This window comes from Schistocerca americana, chromosome 2 (genome assembly GCF_021461395.2).
Source record: "Schistocerca americana isolate TAMUIC-IGC-003095 chromosome 2, iqSchAmer2.1, whole genome shotgun sequence".
Lineage (NCBI taxonomy): Eukaryota > Metazoa > Arthropoda > Insecta > Orthoptera > Acrididae > Schistocerca > Schistocerca americana.
In genome coordinates this window covers 115,206,415-115,234,383 of record NC_060120.1, presented here as the reverse complement: position 1 = coordinate 115,234,383, position 27,969 = coordinate 115,206,415, and the positions used below count along the sequence as shown (strand labels likewise).

At 41.9% G+C, this 27,969-nt stretch overlaps 1 protein-coding gene across 2 annotated transcripts in view; it reads left to right on the top strand.

The window, feature by feature from the left end:
• Positions 1-27,969, top strand: part of LOC124596648 (regulatory-associated protein of mTOR) — a 320,526-nt gene that overhangs the window by 108,942 nt on the left and 183,615 nt on the right. For both annotated transcript variants that reach the window (XM_047135883.1, XM_047135882.1), the window contains exon 9: positions 6,664-6,852. In XM_047135883.1, the coding sequence (XP_046991839.1) occupies positions 6,664-6,852 (189 nt within the window). The remainder of the gene's footprint in view (positions 1-6,663; positions 6,853-27,969) is intronic.

Below are 27,969 nucleotides of genomic sequence, written 5' to 3'. Positions count from 1 at the left end.
ACATGGACACTAAAAAGAACTTACTAAATTTCAGTTACATGATAAAACACAGAAATCTAATGCCTGTAAACTCAGCTAAATACTTAGGGATTGCAATTACAAATAACATAAATTGGAACAATCACATAGATAATGTTGTGGGTAAATCAAACCAAATACTGTGATTTATTGTCAGAGTACTTAGAAAATGTAACAGGTTTACTGAAGAGACTGCTTACACTATGGTTGTCTGTCCTCTTCTGGAGTATTGTTGTGTGGTGTAGGATCAGCTTCATATACGATTGACGGAGAAGAATGAAAAAATTCAAAAATGGGCAACTCATTTTGCATTATCATGAAATAGTGGAGAGAGTGCCAAGGATAAGATACTCGAATTGGAGTGGCTCTCGTTAAAACAAAGGCAGTTTTTCACTGTGGCAGGACCTTCTCATGGAATTTCAATCACCAACATTCTCTTCAGAGTGTGAAAATATTTTGTTGGTGCCCTCCTCCATATGGAAAAATGATCATAAAAACATAATAAAGAGAAATCATAGCTCACACAAAAAGAGGTGAGTGTTTGTTTTTCCCACACGCTGTTTGATAGTGGAACAGTACTGAAGTAGCTTAAAGGTAGTTTGATGAACCCTCTGTCAGGTGCATAATTGTAAATTGCTGAGTAATCATGTAGGTGTAGATGCGGAACCTTACAGTCAATGGGTTCTAGATTCAGAGAGAGAATATTTCAACAAATTTCTTTCCAGAACACAGCAAGTAAAACAATTTTCTGACACTATTTTTAAATGTATATATGTTCTGCACAACACTATTGTTGACTTAAAGGTATCTCTGAACATCGAATAACGAAATCAAGCATTGTAAGCAAGGTACAGGGCTGGACTTATTTATTGCATCACTTTCTATATTCAATACTTTTGTCATAATTGTTGAATATTTTAGGTAAATCGACTTGATTTCCCTCTGTTTCTGTAGGGAACCAATATACACAATAATTTGTATCAGTTTCATTGTACTGTCATGATTTATTTCTGTAAAATGAGTTGTTATTCACATTTTAACAGTTTCTTAACAAATCACATGGAAGTGTATATGCCATCTTATCTGTTTGTTCTTATGACATAACATTGATAGTTTTTAGTGTTTGTACCTGCACAGTTACCTCGTCTGAATGCACGATTGCCATTTAGTACTTGGTCATTCCTCTTCATGCCTTAATAACCACTTTCTATTATGTAAACAGTGAGAGAATTAAATTTTTAGTGTGTTCCTCAACCAGTTCACAAGTGTCACTAATAGTTTCTTCTATTCATGGCTTCTTTTTTGTGACTGTATTTCCTGTAACCTTTCAAAAGTTGGCAATAGGATTTAAATCAGGCCTGTTTTTTGGCCATTCTAATATTTGAACTCTATTTTGTGTAAGGAAAGTTTTTACAAAAAATAGAAATATGTAACAAATAATTTGGAACATCATCTGCTTCATACTTGATACAAACAATGACCACAGGACATACTTTCAAAGCTCTGTGGCAAGGAGCACAATCATCCTGGAAAATGCAACTGGAAACATCTCCAAACTGGTCTCTTATTGTGGTCATAAGCTTTCTTTCAGGGATTCTGAGGTATATGTTTGCATTGACTGTGCCATTTATGAAGTACAGATGATCTACTCCAAATACATCCCTAGATCATCTGTCCTGTTGGATGTTTGACTATTTGTGTTATACACGAAGGCAAAAAATCTTCACTTACTCTGTGATGTACAAATACTTTGCCATCAGTGCCATGCAGATTAAATTTAGACCCATCTGGAAAGATTACTCTGTTCTACATCTCTGAAGTATGCATCTCATGACTTTATCCTATTTTAGCTGCTGTTATCACATTGTTTTTGTCAGTAAAGGCTTATTTCTAGGCTGATGGGCAGCAAGTCCACCTTCCATCAATCTCTTTCTAATAGTTATAATCTTTACTGAGACAGTACAGATTTCTTCCAGTATCACAGCAGTTCAATTGATGATCCATGAGAGAAAATCTGTCCTGTTTGACTGTTGACACCCTTCTTGTGCCTCTTCCTTCCTCACAATCACCATTTCGTTCTCTCTGTACATGTTTAGTAATCTTGAAATTGTAAACTAGAGAATCTCTGTCTTGTGCTGAGACCAAATAGTGCATAAGCAAGTGTAGCAGCTTCCTGGTTTGGTATTAATTCCTCTGACCTGCACATATTTCCACTTCAATGTGTCAACACAAGATGACTGTATGGACACTGCTTCATTGTAGATGACAACAGTGGCAACAAGGAGTTGGATAAAATGTGACAGGAAGTAAAACAATAAAGGCAAAAATGTGTAACCATGACTAACATTCTTGTTACCAACAGTTTGATCTCTTGCGCATGAACAAGCAACTGACCCTGCGATTGGCTGAAAGTTTTTCAGCTGAAATACTGGGATAAGAGTTAATAATATCCCAGAATTACTCCCAAAAATGATGAAATAAAACAAGACTTTTATGTTTGCTATGATGCAAAATGCTATTTTTCAAACCAAGCATACAAGTATCCTGGCAAATAATAATAATAAAAATACGCCACTGACAATGGTGAAACACTGCCGAAATACATAAGACAGGTAACATTATTTTCCATCAAGGGAGACCTACAAATCCTATAATAACTATTACCTCTTTCCAAGATAGGCTATCACTAGGGCAGAGACCGAGCGAGGTGGCGCAGTGGTTAGCACACTGGACTCGCATTCGGGAGGACGACGGTTCAATCCCGTCTCCGGCCATCCTGATTTAGGTTTTCCGTGATTTCCCTAAATTGTTTCAGGCAAATGCCGGGATGGTTCCTTTGAAAGGGCACGGCCGATTTCCTTCCCGATCCTTCCCTAACCCGAGTTTGCGCTCCGTCTCTAATGACCTCGTTGTCGACGGGACGTTAAACACTACCCACCACCACCACTAGGGCAGAGTGTCAAAAGTAAGCAGAACTCTTGATATTGCCTTATGTGCTCACCATATCTCTGCAACAATATTTTTGTTTTATGTCTCATTAACATGTCATGATGATGTGTACTGTAAGAATACATCAGATGTAGATAGTAACTTCACTCTGCTTAGAAAGTCTGTTATAAAGAAATTATGTGATACATCAGAACGGAATACTAGAATATCAGATCAGAACTTCAGCCCACATCTTTGCCTTAGGCTGCTGTTATAGTGGAGCAATGCTGAGCCACCACAGGTGTATGTCAGTCGGAAAAGAACAGCACTGGTGAAACAAAATCATCATTGCAGCCGGCACACAATTGTAGTGGTGCTGGTAGCAGAATGGCACAAAAGAGAGCAGCAGAGAGCAGTGCTGAAGGGATCAAACATGTTCGTCTGCTGATCTCCAACCAGAGTGTTGGTGTAACTTTAGCTATACTGAGTGAGGTGGCACAGTGGTTAGCACACTGGACTCACATTCAGGACGATGACGATTCAAACCCGTGTCCAGCCGTCCTGACTTAGGTTTCCTATGATTTTCCTAAATCACTTGAGGCCAATGCCAGAATGGTTCCTTTGGAAGGGCACAGCCAACTTCCTTAGAGATTTATATTTTCCGTAGATTTTATTTCTTTCGTTGTCTTAATATGAGAGCCAATAATGAAATTCAAAGTACATAGCTGACAAACACACACAAATCATGTTTTATCACAGTCAGTTCACAAAACCATCTCTTATATGGACAGCCTCATCTGAAGCTCTATTGAAGTTTCATCCTGTTCGTTAACTACAATTGTAGAATTACATATTGTATCATCAAATGTTACTTCATAATTTTGTCTTTGGCCTCTGTTTGCTTCAGGTTATACCAGTAAAACTAAAGAAGTGCAGAGTCAGCTAATCCAAAGTGCTTATGAAGTATTTGGTTGAGTCTTATGGACAGCATATGTTAGAGTGCTAGGCAGCGAAGACTTAAAACATTATTTTATCTGAGAGCACGGATGTTAAATAAGGGGTTTCCAAGATGTGTCATCTGAAAACCCTTGTTTTGGTTGAGGAGGTTATATGCTAATTGTGTTTTCCTTGACCACTGAATCTCAGTAGGATGAGACTGTGGCCAGTATTTTAACTTTCTCATAATCCATGGAATGGATTTTTTATTTATCTATGACTGACTTTCTTGTTATTAACAGTGTTAACTCCGACACACTCATGTTTACTCCACAGTGTGAAGTACTTTAAAACTCTTGCAAGTTACTCTCCTTGAGAATAGCTGAAAGATTGTCAGCCAAAATGTCGTTACAAGAGCTATTAACATCCCAGATGCGCTCCTGAAAAATGATGGAAAATTCGACCTGCTGGGAAAGCTTCAAGAAACACTACTCGTGTGTTGTGTTTTGCAGACAGAACCAGTAAAGATAGCTGACAGTGTATGTGATCCATACTATTTAATTTCTTCCTTTCAGAAATTTTATTTGACTGTAGGAAAAAAAATTCCTCAAGCGGTAACTGGAGATGGTTATAGTAAAGGTTTCCATGTAACAAGTATTTTTTTTAATCTTCCCAAAATACTTGGCTAACAAAAAGCCATAGTTAGCAGCAACCCATGAAGTAACAAAACTATTGATAAACCTATGTGTTACCCAGTATTTACCTAGGTGACAAATGATGGTCACCATAGTGAAAGTATTTTCGTTAGCTAATTGCTTTAGATTGCAAATGGTTTGAACATTTGTTATTATTTGTGCTTTTGCACTGGTATGGATGGATGCAGCATTTCTTCGAGGTAGGATGAAGGTGGCAGCTTGGCTACGCATAGCTGTACCTGCTAACTTGGCAATTATTCTGTGCTATGATGTCCCGACTCGGAGAATAAAGGGAGTGCCTTGACAGTGATGCTGATCTCATGGAGGACATAGGAAGGTCTATGAGAATTGTTACTAATGTTATACAAAGTACACATAATATCCTATGAGCATGAACATTTTATGAAGTGTCGTATTGTAACTGAAGGAACAATGTAATTGTATTTCAGAGGAAGTGCTTTCTGTTATTTAGTAGAAAATTGAAGATAGGTAAAAGCTTCCAGAATCTAGCACAGAAACATCTGCAGTGGTAAATAAGCCCAAGTTAAGTAGAAAATGCACAGTTTGAACGTTTAATTAAGAGGCAGCAGTCAAAAGTTTTAGGGTAACAGCGATCTGAACGTACACTATTTCAGAATTGGTGACATTTCGAAGCATTCTAAGATATTTGTCACAAAAGATATGAGTTCATTGTAAAATATAGGAAATGAATAATTTGGAGGTCTGGAGGTCTGGGAATGTTCAACAATAGAATTCTACTCACCCCATAGATGGTGGCTTGAATCACAGCCAGTCACAATGAAAAGACTGCTAAACTTTTGAACAGTGAAAAATCAAGGATGAATTATAACAATATTGTTACTGCTCACCACATAGCGAAGATGCTGAGTCACAGATAAGCACAACAAAAAGGCTGTCACAAATATGCTTCAGGCCAGTAAGGCCTTTGTCAAACTTAGATGACAAACACACACACACACACACATACACATACACATACACGCTCACGCAAATGCAATTCACGCACACACGTGACTGAAGTCTCAGCCAAAGCAGCAGCACCAATGCATGATGGGAGTGGCGACTAGGTAGGGGTAAGGAGGAGGCTGGGGTGGGGAGGGGGCAGGGATAGTGGACAGTGATGTGCTGCTGGGGAGCATGCAAGGATGAGGTGGAAAGAGGGTAGGGCAGCTACGTGCATTCGGGAAGTTACACGGAGGGCAGCGGAGAGGTGGGGATGGGAATGGGGGGATAGCGGAAAAGGAGAGAAGTAAAAAGACTGGGTGCAATGGAGAAATGAGGGCTGTGTAGTGCTGGAATGGGAACATAGAAGGGGCTGGATGGGAGATGACATTGACTAATGAAGGCTGAGGCCAGGAGGGTTATGGGAATGTAGGATATATTGCAGGGAAAGTTCCCACATTCACAGTTCAGAAAAGCTGGTGTTGGTATGAAGGATCCATATGGCACAGGCTGTGAAGCTGTCGTTGAAATGTAGGATGTCAAGATTTGTGACAGTTTTTTTTTGTTGTGCTTATATGTGACTCAGCATCTCCACTATATGGTGAGTACCAACTTTCCTTTTCACTGATAAACTTTTATCATTTGGACAGAAAAGTCTTGCTTTGTGTGTGTGTGTGTGTGTGTGTGTGTGTGTGTGTGTGTGTGTGTGTGTGTGTGTGTGTTTGTTTGTTTGTTTGTTGTCTAATTCCGATGAAGGCCTTTTTGGCTGAAAACTTACTTGTTTGATAGTATGTCAAACTGCCTATGCTAGCCAAAATTGGGCTTTTTTGTCAACCGTAAAATCAAAACTGTAACTATTTTTGTATACGTAATGTAATGTTTGCATTTTTTTAAGCAAATCCTGATCTTTGTTAATTGTAAGGAATAAGTCTCAGAATTTCAAAACTCTTTTGTTGTTTCTTCATCACACAATTTCTGCTTTGGATCTTATATTCCTAGAAGATAATTTATGCATGGATTTACAAAGGAAAATGTGGCCTGAAATACGGTAATACAAAACTTCATGTCACTCTGACAGGATGTATCCATTGTCATTTATTTTTGCCTAACATTTCTTTTGTAGCATCCTATGTGGCAAGCGTGGGATATGGCCCTAGACTTGTGCCTTTCACAGTTGCCTGCCATAATGGAAAATGAAGAGCAGTTTGTTCATTCACCATTCTTTGAAGAACAGTTGACAGCTTTTGAAGTGTGGCTTGGACTCGGTTCAGACAGACGAAGTCCACCAGAACAGCTTCCAATTGTACTACAGGTATGACAGTATTTCAGTTTTTCTTGCGAAGCCATATTGTTACAGGAAAATATGGGTGAATATCTAGAGAGTGTAACAGTTATGTTGCATGTGTCTAATGGTGTTAAACTAAATGAAGCTGATGCCTTATAACATTTACTGCAACCACAACTTGGAATTGTATATTTTGCACATCGTGGCATTCAGAGATGGGCACTGTTCAGATTAATTTTCTATATAGATTATTATTCTGATACAAACAATGGAAAATCCTGCATGAAATAGCAATATGAATATTAGGATAGACAGCTGCTCACTACAAAGAGAAGACATTGAAAAGCAGACAGGAACATTTAACAGTAGACTGTTAAGGTTTAGAAAAAAATTATTTGCTTTAGTTTGTAGTTGCCATTTTATTTTATCTACTGCCTATTGGTCTTGGTATTAGTACCATCATCAGGCCGTCCCCAGGTGAGCAGTTGTCAGATTCAGTTCCCTAAGAAAGTGTGAGTATATGACACACCTTGTTGGGGAAGTGTGCTTGATGATTACATGCAAGGATATTTGTGTTGGCTGTTGTACCAACTGGCAGTACACTGAGGTGACAAAAGTCATGGCCTATCTCCTTTTGCATGGTGTAGAGCAGCAGCTTGACATGGCATGGACTCAACAATTCGTTAGAAGTCCCCTGCAGAAACATTGAGCCATGCTGTCTCTATAGCTGTCCATAATTGTGAAAGTGTTGCTGGTGCAGGATTTTGTGCGTGACCTGACCTTTTGATTACGTCCCATAAAGAGATATTTAAGATAATTCTCATTTATTGTTCTGTCTCAGTTGCACACTGAGGCAGAATTATAAATGAGAATTATCTTAAATATCTGCTTGTATACAGTTGCTGAATGCTCTGAAGAAGATTATGTTGACTGTTATGTTTGATGCGATCTATGTTATGTGATCTGGGTGGCCAAATCATTCGCTCGAATTGTCCAGAATGTTCTTTGGACCAGTCGCAAATAATTGTGGTCCAGTGACATGATGCATTGTCATCCATAAAAATTAGGTCTTTTTTTTGGGGGACGTGAAGTCTATGAATGTTGGCAAATGGTCTCCAAATAGCTGAAGGTAATGATTTTCAGTCAGTGATCAGTTCAGTTGAACCAGCTGACCCAGTCCATTCCATGTAAACACACCCCACACCATTATGGAACCACCACTGGTTTACACAGTGCTTTGTAGACAACCTGGGTCTGTGGTTTTGTGGGATCTGTGCCACACTTTAACCCTCTTCAGCACTTACTAATGAAGTTGGGACTCATTTGACCAGACAGTGGTTTTCCAGTCATGCTATGCAGTGCTTCCTCTAAATAGTGAGTAGCATTCTGTTCGAATATTCATATTGTTTGTTGTTCAAATAAATAGATAATTTTAAAAATTTCAGTTGCAAATAAATTATTTGCAGGTATTAGGATTAACCCTTTGTGTTAATACAAATAGTTACATGTTAATTGCTGTTTGTAACTTGCTAATGAATAACAAATGATATCATTGTATTAGCCAATGAATATGAATATCGTGAGGTTTGATCCCCAGTTAATCTTGTAATATTTTCTGTAATTTTTTGCTTTTTTTGTCATTAGCCGTGATCTGTTAACTAGCAAACTACCAAGTTGCGCATGGTTCAGAGTCCACATCAGTCAGTAGGTTTGCCTGGAACTGGTCACAGAAATCATTTCAGAGGCCAGAAGAGGGCAAGGGCATACCACAAACAATAATGTCATGACACAGAACTTGTCTATGGTGTATTGGGCGGTACATATGGTAGGAAGTGAAGAAACACATTTTTGACCATAATTCTGCTCCTATTTGAGCCAGGAGGTTATAAACCACACAGCACTGATACTCATGGAGTTTGCTGTTTGTGTATCAAGTTTGGTGGAAATGGAACCAGGGCTTTGGGAGGAGATCACAGATATACAAAGATATGTGCTGATTTATACCAGTCTTTTCCCACGGCTTTGCCTGTGTGCATGTAAGTCACATAATGTGCACATCTCTTGGGCCATCTCCTCATGCCCCCTTTCTACCCATCACCCCTCTCTGCTCAGAAGTCCCCATCTGCAGGTGTAGCCCCTGCAAGGCATTCCAATACTACCTGCACAACACACCTCCCCCCACACACTATATCTGTCTCCTCCTGCCCATGCTTTCTGTTAACTTCATCCTCCCCTTGTCTGTATCCAACCCCTCCCTCTGCCCATCATCTCTCTATCTGTCCACCACCTCCTCCCACCTTTCAGCCTGTCTCCTCTTCCCTTCCCTCTTTCTGACAATCTCCTCCTCCTACTCCCTCTGTCCGTCTCCTCCCTTTCTCTGTATCCATCCCCTCCCTTTCTCTGTATCCATTCCCTCCCATTCTCTGTATCCATTCCCTCCCATTCTCTGTATCCATCCACTCCATCCCCCCCTCTCTCTGTCCACCTCCAACCCCCCTCCCTCTCTCAGTCCACCTCTAACCCCCCCCCCCTCTCTCTGTCCACCTCTAACCCCCCTCACTCTGTCCTCCTCCTCCTCCTCCCCCACCCCCACATCTTTACCTTCCCCTCTCCCTGCCGATCACCTGATCTCCCCTCTATACCCATCGCTTCCTCCCCTTTTTTTCTTCTATTTCTTCCTCCTCATCTCTCATTATCCATTTTCTCCTCCCATCTCTCTGCTCAGCCATTCCCATCTGCACATTGTAGCCCCTGCAAAAAGAGGTCAATAAAACAGGCTGATGCTGTTGGCATAACATGCCTGATGTGCCAGACAGCCTACACAACTGGGGCTGCAAAACCATCCCCCTCCCCTCTTGCTAAGTGGATTGATAAGGCACGCTGAAATGATTCCCACACAATATGGCTGTTGTGTGCAGCAGCCTGTACAACAGGGACTGAAAAAACATCGGTGTGCCCATCTCTCCTCCTATTTTTTTTTTTTCCAGAGCTCTTAGCTGCAGTTGTGTAGCCATGATTTTAGATGAAATTTCACAGAGTATTCAAGTTAGACCTGAAAAGAGTAATAGCAACAGAACTGACAACACAAACAATTTCATTAGAACATTCACGGAGTCGGAGGAAGATTATGCTGATGACTGTGGTGAAGGTGATAATTGAGAAGTGTCAGATGACTTCAAAATTTTATAATTGAAAGACTCTCAGTACATAAAATAGTATACAATATGTTCTGCCTTTTTGCTTGAAACTATGAATATACTTTAAGATGGGGGAAAATGTGTATTATACACTTATTAGCAAGCTTAATGGTTGTACATAAAAAATAAGAGAACTGGAGGGCAGATTCCATAAATAGTGCAGAAATTTGCAACTTCCTGTGGGGAGAATGTCAAGAGACAATTTTTAGACATTTTCCCCATTCTACACCAAAGGAAGAACATATAAGTATTGCAGCACTTCCTTTCTCACAATAAAAATAAAAATTGTTCAACTTGTAGATTTTTCTCTGGGATGGGATAAAGGTAATGTGTGGTAACACTAAAATTACATATAACATGCACTTTATTACATAATCAACACATGATGAATACATGTCTAAGTTCATGGCAGGCATAAAGTGCACTGAATCATAGTTCCTTTGATATCCCACATGTGGCCCCTGTTGCTAGTCAGAGAGTTTCCCCTCTGTGGCAGCCGCTGTTACTGATGAGTTCCCACAACCTGTACTTGATCAAAGGAGTTTTTTTCCCCCTGTCGTAACTTCAGTTGAGTCTCATCACTCAGTTTCATTGACATTTCCTGTTGTTCTTTTTGTGTCACACAAAATTATACATAATGAGGTTTTTAAGAGTCCATTACAGCTAAATTGATTGAGGATATAATCAGTTTCACTGTTAGCCGATGTTTCCCAGCTGTTGTATCTACCAGGAGAGAAGCGTCTTCTGTAAAGAGGGTGAGCTTGTTCACTGTGGTGGAATGGAGTAGGGTATTATTTACAAATGTAAAAAACAGCAAGGGCCCCAGCACCAAGCCTTGTGGCACTCACGTTGACTGTGCTTCACTTAGATGGAGCTGGAAATCCATTACTATCAGTTAAGATATCCTGTGCTTCCTATTTGTTAGGTAATACTTAATCCAAGTCTCCATTATTCTGCTTAAGCCACAGACTTCTGTTTTATTTAGCAGAATGTGTTGGTTCACACATTCAAAATCCTTGGATAGGTTGCATAGGATTTTGACTGGTGTTGATTTGCTGTTAAGAGAGTTCAAATCTGATTGGTAAAGGACAAAATAGTATCATCTGTTGATAGACCAATCCAGAAACCAAACTGTGTCATTGACTAAGAATGTTGTGTCTGTTATGGTGATCAAAAGTTATGCTGAAAACAGTTTCTGTATGACCTTGGAAAAACTTGTTAGGAAGGATACTGACTGATCAGTTTTTCACCCTGTCATTGACTAAGAATATTGTGTCTGTTATGGTGATCAACAGTTATCCTAAAAACAGTTTCTGTATGACCTTGGAAAATCTTGTTAGGAAGGATACTGACTGATCAGTTTTTTCACCCTTCTAGAAAAGTGGTTTCATACACACACATTTTAATTGCAGTGGGACAACATCTCAAAGTAAGTATTTGCTGAATGTGTGGATCTCTTTTATTTTACTATTATCTCTTTATCTTGATCTCACTAAGTGTGATGGGAGTTACATGCTTCTGACTGAGTTTGGCACTGCTAGCTTGGGCTGTGGCATCACTCGCTAACTGTTGCCAATTTTGACTGCAGATGTTAAAAAATTAGGTATTAGTAATTTCCTCATTGTTTTTTACAATATCTACACCATGATTTATTTATATATCATTTACGCACTGTATGTTTTTTTTCCCACTCTCCTTTTTTATAACTTGCCAGATAGTTTTTGCCTTATTGTCATAGTTATCAATTTCAGATGTGATGTATATAGTTTTAATGCTCTTTTTAAAATATTAAAATATAATCTATAGTTGTCTTTTTATGGGATAATCGGATATCCTTAGTGATACATACAACTTCATTTTTTCTGCAGGAAGTTCTGATCCCTCTAATAAGCTAAGATTTCATTTTAGTAGGCCAAAGATTGTTTCTTACAATACATTTTTGCAATACAGCTTCAGTGACACAGACTCATTAGCATAATTCCAGGAACCGGACTAGAGTTTTCAGAAATCAGATATTCTAAATGCTTCAATGTGGACCAAACATGGGCAACCTTTAGGGACCTGTGGGCCTGATTCACATGCTTCCGTAAGCTCATGGGCCTCCTTGCTAAATGATGCGACAATAGCATTATAGCATTATTTGTGCATAAAGTCCGAACTATAGTGCCTGTGTCATTAATGTATGTGGGGTAACACACTGATTTGAATGGCACTACTTTTTTAAAACACTATGCCAACAAAATGTGCTTCAGAATAAGCATTTTTGAGTATATTCGTTTTATTTTCACCTCATCTTCAGATGTTTACATATATTTATGCATCAGAGCATTGTTTGTTTACCTACTTATGATGTTTTACAACAATTGTCTTAAAAACCTCTGTTGCAAAATTCTGCACTGCTGTTAGTGAAGAAACAATGTTCATGATATGTAAATAAATATAAACATCTGAAGATAGGGTGCCAAGTATCGTGAAATGCCTATAAAAGAAACTGATTGCAGCTACTTCATTATAAATTACCTTCAGTTTCAGCAGTTGTCTGTGTTTTAATAGGTCCACAATGAACAAGAATTATTTACTAATGTTAATACCAGAAAGCATAGAAGCGCAAAATACGGCAATGCAATAAATAGGCAGTCCCAGTTGACAACTTTGTGATTTTTGGTAATGTGCAGATCATTGGAGTGTTTGAAATTTAGTGTGTTAATATCCACAAATATCATCAACAGTATTATGTAAAGAATAGTTGCCACTCACCATATAGTGGAGATGATGAGTTGCAGATAGGCACAACAAAAAGACTGTCACACGCGCGCGCACGCACTCGCGCGCGCGCACACACACACACACACACACACACACACACACACACACACACACACACACATACACGTTTGCATGAGTGTTTGTGTGTACGTTGTCTATTTTCGACGAAGGCTTTGTTGTGCCTATATGTGACTCAGCATCTCTGCTATTTGGTGACTAGCAATGATCCTTTTCATAATATTGTTACATTCCATCCTGAATTTTCCATTGTTTAATACTATTAACAAGCATTTTTTAAATATTTGGCCAAAATACACTATTGGCTATTAAAATTGCTACACCGAGAAGAAATGCAAATGATAAATGGGTATTCATTGGACAAATATATTATATTAGAACTGACATGCGATTACATTTTCACGCAATTTGGATACTCAGAACAACCAACTCTGGCCGTAATAACGGTCTAGATACGACTGGGCATTGAGTCAAACAGAGCTTGGATGGCGTGTACAGGTGCAGCTGCCCATGCAGCTTCAACACAATACCACAGTTCATAAAGAGGAGAGCCAGTTGCTCAGCCACCATTGACCAGACGTTTTCAATTGGTGAGAGATCTGGAGAATTTGCTGGCCAGGACAGCAGTCGAACATTTTCTGTATCCAGAAAGGCCCGTACAGGACCTGCAACATGCGGTTGTGCATTATCCTGCTGAAATGTAGGGTTTTGCAGGGATAGAATGAAGGCTAGAGCCATGGGTAGTAACACATCTGAAATGTAACGTCCACTGTTCAAAGTGCCGTCAGTGCGAACGAGAGTTGACCGAGACGTGTAACCAATGGCACCCCATACCATCACGCCGGGTGATACGCCAGTATGGCGATGACGAATACACGCTTACAATGTGCGTTCACCGCGTTGTCGCCAAACACGGATGCGACCATCATGATGCTGTAAACAGAACCTGGATTCATCCGAAAAAATGACGTTTTGCCATTTGTGCACCCAGGTTCGTTATTGAGTACACCATCGCAGCTGCTCCTGTCTGTGATGCAGCGTCAAGGGTAACTGCAGCCATGGTCTCCGAGCTGATAGTCCATGCTGCTGCAAACGTCATCGAACTGTTCGTGCAGATGGTTGTTGTCTTGCAAACGTCCCCATCTGTTGACTCAGGGATCGAGATGTGGCTGCACGATCTGTACAGTCATGCAGATAAGATGCTTGTCATCTCGACTGCTAGTGATACGAGGCCATTGGGATCCAGCACGGCATTCCATATTACCTTCCTGAACCCACCGATTCCATATTCTGCTAACAATCGTTGGATCTCGACCAACGCGAGCAGCAGTGTCATGATACGATAAACCGCAATTGCGATAGGCTACAATCTGACCTTTATCAAAGTCGGAAATGTGATGGTACGCATTTCTCCTCCTTACACGAGGCATCACAACAACGTTTCACCAGTCAACGCCGGTCAGCTGCTGTTTGTGTATGAGAAATCAGTTGGAAACTTTTGTCATGTCAGGACGTTGTAGGTGTCGCCACCAGTGCCAACCTTGTGTGAATGCTCTGAAAAGCTAATCATTTGCATATAACAGCATCTTCTTCCTGTCAGTTAAAGTTCACATCTGTAGCACATCATCTTTGTGGTGCAGCAATTTTAGTGGCCAGTAGTGTATTTTTGTTGACAGATTGCACAAGCATGGGTTATTTCTTTAATGCAAAATAAATTAAACATTTTAAAATGTGTGATTCACTTGAACTTTGCTACATTATACAGAAGCCAAACAGGAAAAATATGAATAACAGTATGGCAAATTGTCAGACTGTAATACTTGCCCTCACATGCTCAGTGCTCATTGGGAATATTGACATTATTTTGATCGGCATCAATATTGTTCATCATTATATCTAGTATTGACACTATGACAACATTCACTCTCAGATGGCCATTGTGCTAACGTATTGATAATAATATTGAAAGTATGAGGCCCCCTTAACTTCTGTGTGACATTTCTACCATTGCAGATGATAGGCATGAGTCATATGTCGTTAGTATGAAATGGCTGAAACTGCTCAAACCCATGACAGCAGAGCAAAAAATGTGTTCAGGGCAGACTGCGATGAAAGTGCTTTGCTCTCTGTCTTACAAATTTCTTCTGTGGGCTGGGCTGAAACCAATTGCATGCCAGATCCAGCTTGTGGGCCACCAGTTCCCCACTGGTGATCTAGTTAATGACAATGAATATGACAGGAATGAAATCAGTATTGGAGCTTTTGTTTCATTGTAAAGAAATTTCAGCACTTGCTTCCTTCCCTGTACTGCAGTCTTTTCACTCTCACTATCCTTTCTGCTCTAGCCCTCTTTCACTTGGTCGCAGCCTTTGATGTCAACACAGCTATACTCTAGGTTCTGCCTTCCTTTGTTGGAATTTTCTTTCATTCACCATCTTTTGGTCGAAGTAATATTTAGTCCCCTTCTGGGTTTAACCTTCATTTTCTGAATTTTCCCATAGTGTGGCTTGAGTGCAGATCAGTGTAACTCGTACTGTATGCAGTGTTAAAGAAAATGTGTGCGCAATACTACCTATGTAGTCTCTTATTTGTACTTCAGAGCCAGTGCAGAAGCCAGTCCAATGTGGTGGGGTTGCTATGTAACCTTTTGGATTGGAGTAGGTGGCATCAAAACAATAGCCATTCTGATCTGGCTGCCTGTTAAGACAGGAGCCGAAACTTTAATGTGGACAGCTCTAACGCTACTGCTTTTCTTATCTTGGCTACCCTGTGGGAAGAGGAACAAGCTAGACGTCTAGGGGTGAAACAGATTACCAAGTACTAAGTATGTACTTGAACTGATGGGGATCTTTTACTGCAACGAAGCCATTATTTTTTGTGAAACATATAGAAGATAAATTTGGAGAAGTTGAGACATTGCGAAAAATGTGCAATGGATGGCTCTCGATTAAAGCCACCTCTGCTGCATAACCTACAGCTCTTCAAGCATGTAAATCTCTGGGTGATATACCTGTGACCATTGCCCCACCCAAGACTTTAAATACGGTCCAAGGCATTGTCTTCCACAGAGACCTTACACTCCAAACAGATTAGGAGCTACTGGCTAATATTGAGTGGCAAGGGGTACATTTTATCTGATGCAGCTAAAAAGGTTCAGCAGATAATAGAATAGATACTGGTGCCTTTGAAGGGAATGTCTTCCTAAAAAACATTAGTTGTGGTGTATAGGTGTGATGTGAACCTGTACGTCCCACTGCCCACGAAGTGCTTCCAACGCTTGCTTATTGGTCATGTCATCTCGCTGCATGGCAGACCCAAAATGTGGTAACTGCAGACTATGACTCGAAGAAGGTAGTCCTTGCAAAGAACCACCTTCATGTGTCAATTGCACGGAACACCATCCTCTATGTTCACTAGTTTGCCCAGTCTTCAAGAAAGAAAAGAAAATACAGGAATATAAATCTATCCTACAGATCAGAGACCTGATGCCAGCCAACTGCTGAGGGAATCATGAATTATGGATCGCAGGGCTTTCCCACTCTTCACCTGTCCCCACACTCGTCATGCACATGCCCTCATAAGAATCTCATCTGCCAAAGACTGCAAAGGAGGAGAAGGAAGAGGAGGAGCAGCAGCAGAAGAAGAATCAGGACAAGGTTACTCTGGTGGCAAAAAATGCTCATTGACGTGGTTACGCCCCCTTTGGTGACTGCAAATGCTCGTGGATGGGTTCCACCCCCATTGGTGGCAAGCAGTGATACTGGAACATGACAAGTCCTCCTGGCTCCTTTGTGCCTAATCCAAAGACCTGTAATGTACTCGTTCAGGGTAACTGTAACGTATATCACCTTTACAGGAACTACAGCACCTTAACTCCTCCGCTTTCAAAATATGTGTTGCTCTGAAAAAACACACTTTTCTGATGACCATTCCTTTATGCTCTATGGTTATTGTGCATTCTGTTGGAACTGTGCTGGTCCCAAGAGGGTGTTTGGAGGGGTCTGTACATTTGTCCACACAGATATGGTCAGTAAGTGGATTCCCTTTCATACCAAATTGGAAGCAATGGCAGAGTGAGTGTAAATGATCTCAGCAATCACCATTAACAACATTTACATACCTCCCGACAGGCCACTTACTTACCTTGAGTTGACCACCTTAATCCAACAGTCCCTACCCCATTTTTCTTCCATTTGGAGATTTTAATGCATGCCACCCTCTGTGGGAGAGTACCAGTTCATCTTGTATGGGTCTTCTATTTGATCAGTTTCTTATCAACCATATTTCATGCCTCCTCAGTGATGATACTCCTACCTACTTCAGTGTTGTCCTGGGCACCTTTTCAGCTATCGATCTAAGACTATCTTTCCCAATCTCACGGCTTCATTGCATTGATCACTATGTGACAACCTTTGTGACAGTGACCACTTCCTGGTGATCCCATTGCTTCTTTGTCATCGCCAAATGGACTGACTACCACATTGGATGCTTCAAAGAGCTGACGGGCTGTTATATACCTCTGCTGTTACCTTTGCCCCCTCTTTATCAGATTTCCTTGATGAGGTTGTGCAAGACATTTCAAGTGACATCATTTGCAGACCAATCGCATCACTTTTAAGCTACTTTGTGCTAAGGCCTTCTATCTAATTAAACATAGTAAGGAGGAATGCAGGGAGTGCTGCGTCTTCCCCTCAGGTGTGTATACCTCTTCATCCCAAGTGTGGATCACGTTCTGCAGTCTTCTGGTCTGCCAACAATCAACAACTGTCCTGGGTTTTGTCCTTTGGTGTAGTCTTTGTACTGGTGCATCAGGTTTTGCTGAACACCATGCAACCCACTTTGCAACAGCATCGGCATTCTCTTCTTATCTGGGTGCCTTTCTACTGCAGAAACAAGAAGTTGAAGACATCTCCCTTTAGTTCAACCCCCGCCAAGCCAAATTATAGAATGAACCTTTCACTGACTGGGAACTGCTTCAGGCTCTTGCCTTGTCTCGTTGGTATGGTCCCAGGCCTGACTCAATAGCTGAATGTTACTCAAGGTCTTCAACTGTATTTGGCTTGGCAGTGTCTTCCCTTCACAATGACGAATGAGAGTTGTCCCAATCCTTAATCCAGGCAAAAACCCAGTGTCTCTCCACAGCTACCTACCTACGAGGGCTATCCACAAAGTACATTACGTTTTCGTTTGTGTCCGTTAGGGGCGGGGCTAGCGCGGCCATCTTGGTGTCGTGGCATTCCGCCGCTCAGTCGGCATCCTGCCGTGCTAGTGAGAGGTTCGTGCTGTACTCGGTTGAGTTACTGTGACAGTTTGAAATGTCAGCGTTAATTGAAAATGCCGCGAAGTGTGAAGTGCATGCTGTAATAAGGTTTCTGACTGCAAAAAACTGTACACCGATAGAAATCTATTGGCAGCTTTGTGAAGTGTATGGGGACAACATAATCACTGAAGGTGGAGTGCGTCAATGGGTCATAAAATTTAAAAATGGCTGAACTAACGTTCACAACGAAGAGCGAAGTGGAAGACCCAGCATAGTGACTGCCGAACTTGTCGAAAAAGTCGATGCCGCGGTCCGTGAAAACCGTAATTTCACAATAACGGAACTCTCTATGAGTTTTCCACAAATTTCACGAAGTTTGTTGCACGAAATCATTACTGAAAAGCTTGGTTACCACAAGTTTTGTGCAAGATGGATACCAAAAATCTTGATAGAGATTCACAAAAATCAGCGAATGGCTGCAGCGTTAACGTTTTTGGACGCTTACGAGAAATATGGCGACTCATTACTCGATCGCATCGTTACTGGTGACGAAACATGGGTTAAGCATGTGAACTGCGAGACAAAATTGCAGTCAATGCAGTGGGGGCACACAAATTCCCCCCAAAAACCCAAGAAATGCATGCAGACAATGTCGGCAAGGAAGGTGATGGTGACTGTCTTTTGGGACAGAAAAGGTGTAATTTTTGTGGATTTCCTGGAAAGAGGCACTACAATAAACTCTCAAAGGTATTGCCAAACTCTGCACAACCTCAGAAGAGCAATAGAAAACAAGCGCAGGGGAAAGTTGGGCTCAAAGATCTTGCTGATTCATGACAACGCCCGGGTCCACATGGCAAATGCCACTCGTGAAGTTCTCGAATCTTTTAAGTGGGAGCTGTTTCCTCATCCGCCATACAGTCCCGACCTGGCACCGAGAGACTTCCACTTATTCCCAGCAATGAAAAAGTGGTTGGCTATGCAGCGTTTTGATGATGATGCACAGCTTCAAGAAGAGGTAACCACGTGGTTGAAGGCGCAGGCGGCCGAATTTTACGACAAAGGAATTTCCAAGCTCATCCATCGCTACGATAAGTGCCTTAATTTAAATGGCAACTATGTAGAAAAGTAGTATTTAAGTGTGGCTTTCATCTGTATATAATAAAAAAAAATTCCAATACTTTATTTATTTTTAATTCCAAAACGTAATGTACTTTGTGGATAGCCCTCGTATTACCCTCATTAATATCTGAAAGTATGAGTTTGTTTGCATTTTTATTTCCAAAATAAATATTGCTTGAAAGGATGGTTACCTGCAGGTTATGCCGGCTTCTTGAGTCTTGGGGCCATTTTTCCCTCTAGCAGTGTAGTTACCTGGAGTGACAATCCACAACTGAACATGTGGTCTGGTTGGAAACAGCTATCCGATAGGCTTTTTCAGTATCATGTGCTGCAGATCACAACATGTTGTCCACAGTTAAATTAAAAGATGTGGTGGTGGGAGAGGGAGGGGGGGGGGGGGGGGCAGAGAGCACTGAGAAGGCTTCTCCATTTTAAATTCAAATGGATGTGTAGGGTACAGGAGGTACATTAAAATCTGTTAAGCAGTGGCACATGTGTCACTATCGGTCGAAACCTTGAGTTCCCAACAGTGATAAACCTGCAGAAAATGAAAAGCCATGGGGAATATGCCATTGAAACTGAGCTACACATCACCTTGAATTACAGCAAAAGTGTTGTGAAACGCAGGGATCTTGTAGACTTTCCTAAAGAAGAATAGAAGTGGGTGGGCTCAAGAACGTATTGTAAACATGAAAAACATAAAGAATGTGGAGGGGCTCATGTGAAATCCAACTCCTTTATCCGTATCTTCAATACCACAAAACTCCGAGAACATGCCAAGGCTAGTTTCCTTGGCTTAAGTATGGAGTTCTGTCCCCAGCCCAATACACTGTTTTAAATATCAGTGCTTTCAGCACACGACTTTAGGATGTAAGGGAGCTGTCACTCATGGCAAACGTGGTAACTCCGCCCATGGAGGAGTTGGTTGTTCATCTCCTGTGAAGTATGGAAATTGCTTTGGGTATCATCCTCTCTTGAGAAGCGTCTTGAAGACTAGAAGATACAAGAGATTAAAACTATTAAGCTTATCCTGTATGGTGAGGCCAAAAAGATGTGTAAACCTATGCTACCCCTCTCAAGTATGCTATCTCACTTGCTTCAGCTCCCAAAAAACCTTTTTAGAAACCCAAAGCTGCTATACAAATGGTGGTTGCTAGTGTAAACACTAGTACCTGCATTTGTCAATGCATTTCTGTTGCTGCAATTGTTTCAAACACCATAACTCCCCCTAGAACATCAGAAAAAGCCATGGTTGCCAACATTTCGGAGCTCCCTGCCCCTCCAAAGTTCAGTCTCATCCACAATACTAGACTGCAACTACCACTGCTGAAGTTGTGGTTCTGAAGTTTCTCCAGGCCCAAAAATTCAAAGACAAAATGTCAGTCACTGACTGACACGGGAAGTAAACAGTCACATGATGGCACGTCCTTCTATCTGACATTTCTCATGTTTCGCCTTCCAAGCCGATGCACCTTGCTGACTTCCTCGGGCTCATCTCGCTCCATGAGTGAGGCTCCACCCATTGCGTGCTCTCCTCTATGGTGGAAAGACGAGATAAAAGTGTAACTGCCGTGATAAATAGCTTCCATACTACGGTGGAACATTAATGTGTTCAGGACATGTGGAGAAATTGAAGCGCCTAGCACAGGAATGCTCCCTGTGCTTGTGTTTTTTGCACAAAAAGTATTTTAAAGTGTCTGATGCCGTATACTATTTGGCTGTACTTTCCATTGCAAAGATGACCTGGCTGGGAAAAGAGTCTAGGGAAGGGTCACTGTGCTTGTCAATAATGTGCACCACTCCTCTGCTCTCCCCCTGACTACTGGCCTGCAAGCAGTTGCAGCTGAAGTTCACGTGTGTCAGAGGATCACTGTTTGTTCACTGTTTGTTCACTGTATTTACCTTCACAAAATGTGGTAGACTCTATGGCTCCAATAGATCTTACAGAACAACACCCCTGACCATTTCTCCTACTGGGAGACTTCTATGCCTATCATGTATTATGGGACTCAACTTCTATTTACCCTCGAGGTCGGGTTTTGGAGAGCCTCATCTCATGAGCTGTGCAACTTCATCATAGGCACACCCACTTATTTCTGTGCTGCTATTGGTCATCTTCAGCCATCAACCACTTTTTCTGCTCTCCAGCCCGCACAGACTCTGTTCAGTGGGAAGTCACTGACGAGTTTCATTTCAGTTACTACTTCCCACTCTGGATACAAATGCTGGATGGAGCTCCTCTTGAGAGGACGCAACTATGATGGATGATCAGCAGAGATGATTGGATACTGTTTAGCCAGCTGGCTGTGTTTGAATGCCGTGAAAGCATCTAGGAGTGGGAGAATTACAACACAGAAATGATTCACCATGCTGCTGATGCCTCCATCCCAAAGTCATCTAGTCATCTTCAGAGACAACCCGCCCTTTGGTGGACTGATGAGTTCCGTTCAGTAATTCAGTTCAGGCTTGTGACTCTTTAAGTGTTACCCAACGGCAGAAAATGTTGCAGCCTTTGGAGTGGCAAGGACCAGGGCTTGACGCATCGTCAAGGAGAGCAAGAAAAAGTCATGGCAAGTGTCCCTGGATTCTATCAACCATTCCACTTGTTCTACAAAAGTATGGGGAGCCATCAAGAGGATTTATGGTAAACAGTGTTGTTCACCAGTAGCAGGAGTGCTGAAACGAGTATGTCTCCAAGCAACACTCAGAAACATCGCCCGGATGAAGGCAGTGCATTTTGCAATGACTACTGCCACTACCAATCAGGACCCATCATTCCGCCGCTACCTTGTGACTATAGAGACAAGCCAGTTGGACTTCATATCCAACAATTCTGAGTCTTGCAACTGCCCTTTCTCCGTGTGGGAGATGGATTCTGCACTGTATGAGGCTTGTGATACAGCACCCGGTCATGAAAAATCCCATACGACATGCTTAGACATTTGCCAGCAGTGTCAAAGGACACCATCCTTGAATGTTTTAATTTGATGTGGCAGATAGGCCATTTTCCAACTCATGAAGAGAGGCAATTTTGATACCACTCCACAAACCAGGTGAGAACCGATCATGTCCCAGTAGTTACCATAGTGTCACTTTAATGAGCTGCATGGGAAAGACCTAGTCTGAATGATTAAATGTCATATAGTCTGGATGTTTGAGACCTGGCAACTCCTTAGAGATTTAGATCCCCTGTCAACAACTTGACCCTGCTATAGGTGACTATCCAGCAGGCTTTCCTACATAAACATCACTGTTTTGGAGACACAGTATTCTCAGGCAGCTTCAGCGTGGCTACCTCCATATCTTCATATGGTCTTTCCTACGTAATGCTTTTTTTTTTGGTCCCAAGTTGATGTGCTGTCGGATCATTTTGAGCAGGAGAAAGGTGTTCCTCAGTACAGTGTTTGAAATGTTACCCTCTTTGCCACACCCACAAACAGTATCACTTCTATGGTAAGGAGCCCTGTAGAATGCTCCTTATTTGTGGAAAATTTTGCAATTTTCTGTTCCTTCTCCAGTATTGCAACAGCGACTCTTCAGTTGAAACTTATTGAAGAGGTTGTAGGAGGGGGCTTGAAAGACTGTTTTACATTTTCTGCAGAGAAATATGTGTCCGTATTCACTTTAATTGTCCTTGACATATTTTAACTCACCTGAATTACATATGCGGGACACTATTCTCTGTTTTAAAGACACTCTGAGGTTTCTGGGCCTAATCTTTGACTCCCAGCTGTTGCCGTTACCCCACCTCAAGGCCAGGGCCCAGAAATCACTGACCATCTTGAAATGCCTTAGGCTCAGGTCCCCTGGGGGGTTGACAGGGTGCATCTGTTCCAGTTTTATAGGGCCTTCACACAATCGCAGCTGGTTTATGGTCCACAGTGTAAGGATCAATGAGGTTTTCTCACCTGAAGATCATTTAGGCTCTACACCATGAAAGGATCAGGCTGGCCACAAGTGGTTACAGGACCAGCTCCATGCTCAGTCTCTGTACTGAGGCTACTGAACTGTCATTGCATCAGGTGTGTAGGTTCCTCGCTGTTTCTGCTTTCCCAACATACCATACCATTGCTCATTCAGCTATGAAATGCCTCATTTTTAACTGTCCATGAGCAATGAGGCCATTTGGGATCTGTGCGAAGTGTGTGCTGGAGCCCCTTGGTATGGGGCACATACAAACTCAAATCCATGGTTTTAACCAACTGCTAACCTGGTTACTGCAGAGCCCCACAGTGCTTTTAGATTTAGTGCAATGTAGGATAGATTGCACTCCCATTTATGCTTTTAATAGATTATATTATCTGACATTTTAAATGAGCAGTTCATGGCCTGTTCGGGAGGAGTTAATTTAGTTTTTACCACACTATGTAGCTGTATCCATGGATGGGTCTAAACAGAAGGATTCCATTGGTTGCCCTTTTGTTCTCCCTGATATTTTTGTCAAGAGCTGTCTGCATTACAAGTTTATCACATTTGATGTGGAACTATACACGATCTTCTGGGTACTGGAACAGATGAGATGCATTATGGTTGATAAATTCCATGTCTGTTCAGATTCCCTGAGTTCCCTTCACTCTCTACAACACTTGTATTCAGCAGATAAAGTAGTACAGAGTATTCAGGATGCTCTCCTCAGACAACAATGACTGAAGAAGGTGTCTTTCTGCTGGGTGTCCAGGTATATGGGTATTATAGGGAATGAAAGGGCAGTTGTAGCAGCCAAGGAGGTCTGTTGTGATCTTCAGTTACTTCAGTGTGCCACACCCCTCCATGCTATTGCCTCACTGATATGGTACAGAGTTACACGCCGAGGGGAGGAAGAGTGGCTAGAAGAGACAGAAAATAAGCTGCATCTTGTGAAGTCCACAATGTGGTGTGTGGCGTACCTCATTCCAGCCATGCAGGAGGAATGAGTTCCTCCTTACTCATCTTCACATAGGCCATAGCACTAGGATGCGTGGCTTCTTGCTCCAGGGAGAGGATGCTCCAGCATGTGGTGCTTGTGGTGTACAGATCGCTGTGTGTTACATTTTATTAGACTGCATTTAATTTTCAGACCAGAAGACAGCAGTAGATTTACTGACAGATCTGCCCTCTGTTTTAAGTGATGGTCAAATAAATGTGGTGAGAGTTTTAAGGATTTGTGAGGTGTCCAGTTAGTTTCCTAAAATTTTAGAGAGATGTTTTCAATATGTCAACAGGGAGAATGGCTCACTAATTTTTTTGTATGTGGTCAGCCAGTCACATTTCCCTGTTCCATTATTTTAGCTCCTCTGTCATTTTACTTATGTTTTCACCCCAGGTATATCACCTTTCACCCTTTCTCCATTGTCTTAGGGCATTGTGAGATGAGTGATTTTGTGGTTCAAAGCAAGTGAGGTGGCAGAATGTGTGTCATTTTGTAAGTTTACTCCTCACTGTGTGATAAAATTTTAACCATTTTATCCACATTACTTTCTTTTAATACTTGTAAAGGTGCTGATAACTGTGCTGTTGAGTGCCTGTAAACTCCAAACAGAACGTCATCTTGCTGAAGTGAGGATCATTCAGACGGTACCAACCCTTGGTCTCCTATGCTACTGCCATTCAACAATTCACTGCTCATTCTGTGTGTCTCATTCTTTTTGCATGTGAGGGACACTGACCTCCTGATACGTGCCCTCGGGTGGGATTACCAGTTGAAGTGTGCCTTGGAGCCCTCTGCTAGGATCTCTGCCTCACCTCCCTGGAATGTGCTCTACATGTTTTCTCACCACCCCCCCTCCCCTTTTTGGTTCATGCCCAAGCCATGAAGTATCTCCAAGCTGTTCAAGGCCCTAAAGTCTCAGTTGCCACCCATTACCTTTTGATGTTTGCTATGTTCAGTTCTTCACGAGTTTCAGTATGCTACCATCTTTTACACTGATCCTCTAAAATCATGGATAAGACTGGATACACTTTTACATCTCAGGCCAGTCAGGAATACCATTCATTACCGGGAACATGTGGTGCTTTTACAGTGGAGGTGATAGCCACTAACAAGACCTTTAATTTTATGAAATGGGCCTCCCATGACTGCATTTTAATATGTAGTGACTCATTGAGCAGTCTTCTGGCCATTCACCAATGTTACTCTTATCACACTGTGGTCTCTGCTATTCATGACTACCTTGCTGAACTTAGTCGTACTGACTGCTTGGTTGTCTTTCTGTGTGTCCCAAGTCATGTGGGTATCCCAGGAATGAACTGGCTGACCTTTTGGCTAGGGCCACATTTCTCAAACTCTTTTCGTTTAGTGCATATGAATGTGCATTTCAAACTTTAACGGCAGAACTACATGTGATTTTTTTTTATAGATGCAAAAGAAAGCACACACATAAATTACACACAATAATTCTTTTAAATTATGAAATGACTGCGAGAGACAAATTTTACAATTTTATTACATAAGACTCTTGAATAGAAGCATATAAACATAAACATAAGACATACAGTAAAACAAACTTATCACTCTTAAGCAGGAACATAAAATTCTCATGACATGCCTGACATGTATTTGTGGCACACCAGTGTGTTGCGACATGGTGGCTGAGAACTGTTGCGCTAGGGAAGCAATTACTCCCCCCACCCCATTCATTTTGTTTGCCTGTCCCAAATGTGGATTTGTGGGTGCAACTAACACCTCTACTCACTAAGAGATGGAATAACGTCTGTTTGGCTATTATCCCTTTTAACGAACTCCACACTACTGCTGCACGGTGCTCCTGCTTCTCTTTCTCCTGAAAGGAGGCCTCGGGGGCTCAGCATTCATCTGCCGGATTACAGGCTTGGCGACTGCGGGGTTCTGAGCTGGGAACTAGTAAGCGCTGGCAGTCTCCTGTTACTGTTAGCTCTGGGCATGCTTCAGTAACTCTAGCAAGGGTGTGGTTACATGCTGTGATGCTGTGGATATTGACATAGCTGAACTTAAACAGGAATGAGCATTACAGGGGATAGCGGATGTAGAGCAAAGGATGCGTAGGAATAATGGAGAAATGGTTACCTTTAATTTTCCAACGTTGCCTGACCATGTCATGGCAGGTTTGCTCCGACTTAGGGTAGGCCTTATGTACCTAGCACTTTGCGGTGCTACAATACCAGCATTTTGGTCACACAATGCTGAGTTGTGAGGGTGAAGCAACCTGTGGGATATGTGGAAAGACAGCCCATGAAGCTGGGGTTGACTGTGCATCACCATCAGTCTATGTTAACTGTTCTGGAAGCCACTCAGTCTGGAGCTGAGACTGCCCTGTTTTTGCAGAGGAATGAAAAATTCAGGAACTGAAAGTCACCAAACGGATCCTCTATGCTGTAGCCAAAAGGAATATAAGGTGATGAAACCCCCTGTCTTTACCACTTCTTATGCTTCCATGGCACAGAAACCTCTTCCTAAGGTCGACACCTCGACCCAGACAGCTTCCAGTGAACAACCATCCACCGCCAGCACCTGTACTTGCATGTGTACATGCCAAGGCAAAATGAGTAAGGATAAAGCAATTGAAGAAGCCATAACAGAAAAGACCAGCAACAGTTTTGTAGTGAGTGTCAAGAAGGCACACAACAAGCAGAGTTCCTCTCAATGCACACTTTCCCCTTCGTCTTCAAAGGGACGAGGTGCAGGGAAAGGTTCACGGCGTATAGGGCAAAAGCTGTCCTAAGTGCCATCAAATGCAATTCTTTCACGTCTGACTGATGAGGAGGACGTCACGGAGTTAGATGCCTCCACTCTCCCATGCACCTCTGTGGTGCAAAGATAGGGGTAAATGAAAACCACATCAATGAAATGGCTACCATCCTACTGTGGAACTTGCAGAGATTCAGGACGCATGTGGAGAAACTCCATCTTTTATCTTAGGGTAGACCACTGTGACTGTGTCTGCAAGAGACTCGTTTCCATGAATCGTACAACCATGAGCTACGAGGCTATGTACTCCACAAAAAGGACGACCTGAGTGGAGAGAGAGCTAGATGAGGTGTAGGTATTTTTGCCAGTACCGACTACCGTTCCTCACCTCTCTCACTTATGACGGCTTTACAAGCAGTTACTGTATCAGTGCACGTGCATCATCCATTGACAATATGTTTCCTTTACATGCCCACACATGATGCACTTGATGAAGAGGTCCTAACTGACCTTATTACACAGCTCCCCCACCCCTTCATCATCTGTGGCAATTTAAATGCGCTTAATGTGCTTTGGGACTCTGCAACTACCTGCCTCAGGTTAGAGCAATTGGAGGCTTCTTGTGTCTCCATGTGCATGCTTGCTAAATACGGGACAGAGCAACTGGATCTTTTTCTGCCATTGATCTCTTGCTTTGCTCTCCACCTCTTGCTCACACTGATCAAAGGGAAGTGGTCAGTGACTTGCACGGAAGTGATCACTTCCTCATCTGGAGTCACCTGCCAGATGGGGTGTAAATCGAAAGGAAACTGCCTCGATGGGTGCTCAGTAGAGCCGACTGGACACATTATAGCCAGTTGGCCCAGTTCGACATTGTGCGGATGTCGAGGCATGAGTGGATCGTATTACCAAATTGATCTACCATGCTGCTGTGCAGCATCCATTCCACAGTCCAAGGGGCAACATAAAAGGCAACCTATCCCTTGGTGGAGTGCCAAATGCCACTCTGCAATCAGGACCCAAGCATGCAGCTCTGCGTAGGTTCAAGTGTCAGCCAAATGCAGAGAATCTTGCAGCCTTTTAGGTGGTGAGGGCAAAGTGTTATTTGAGAGAGGAAGAAGAGTTCATAGCAACAGTTCCTG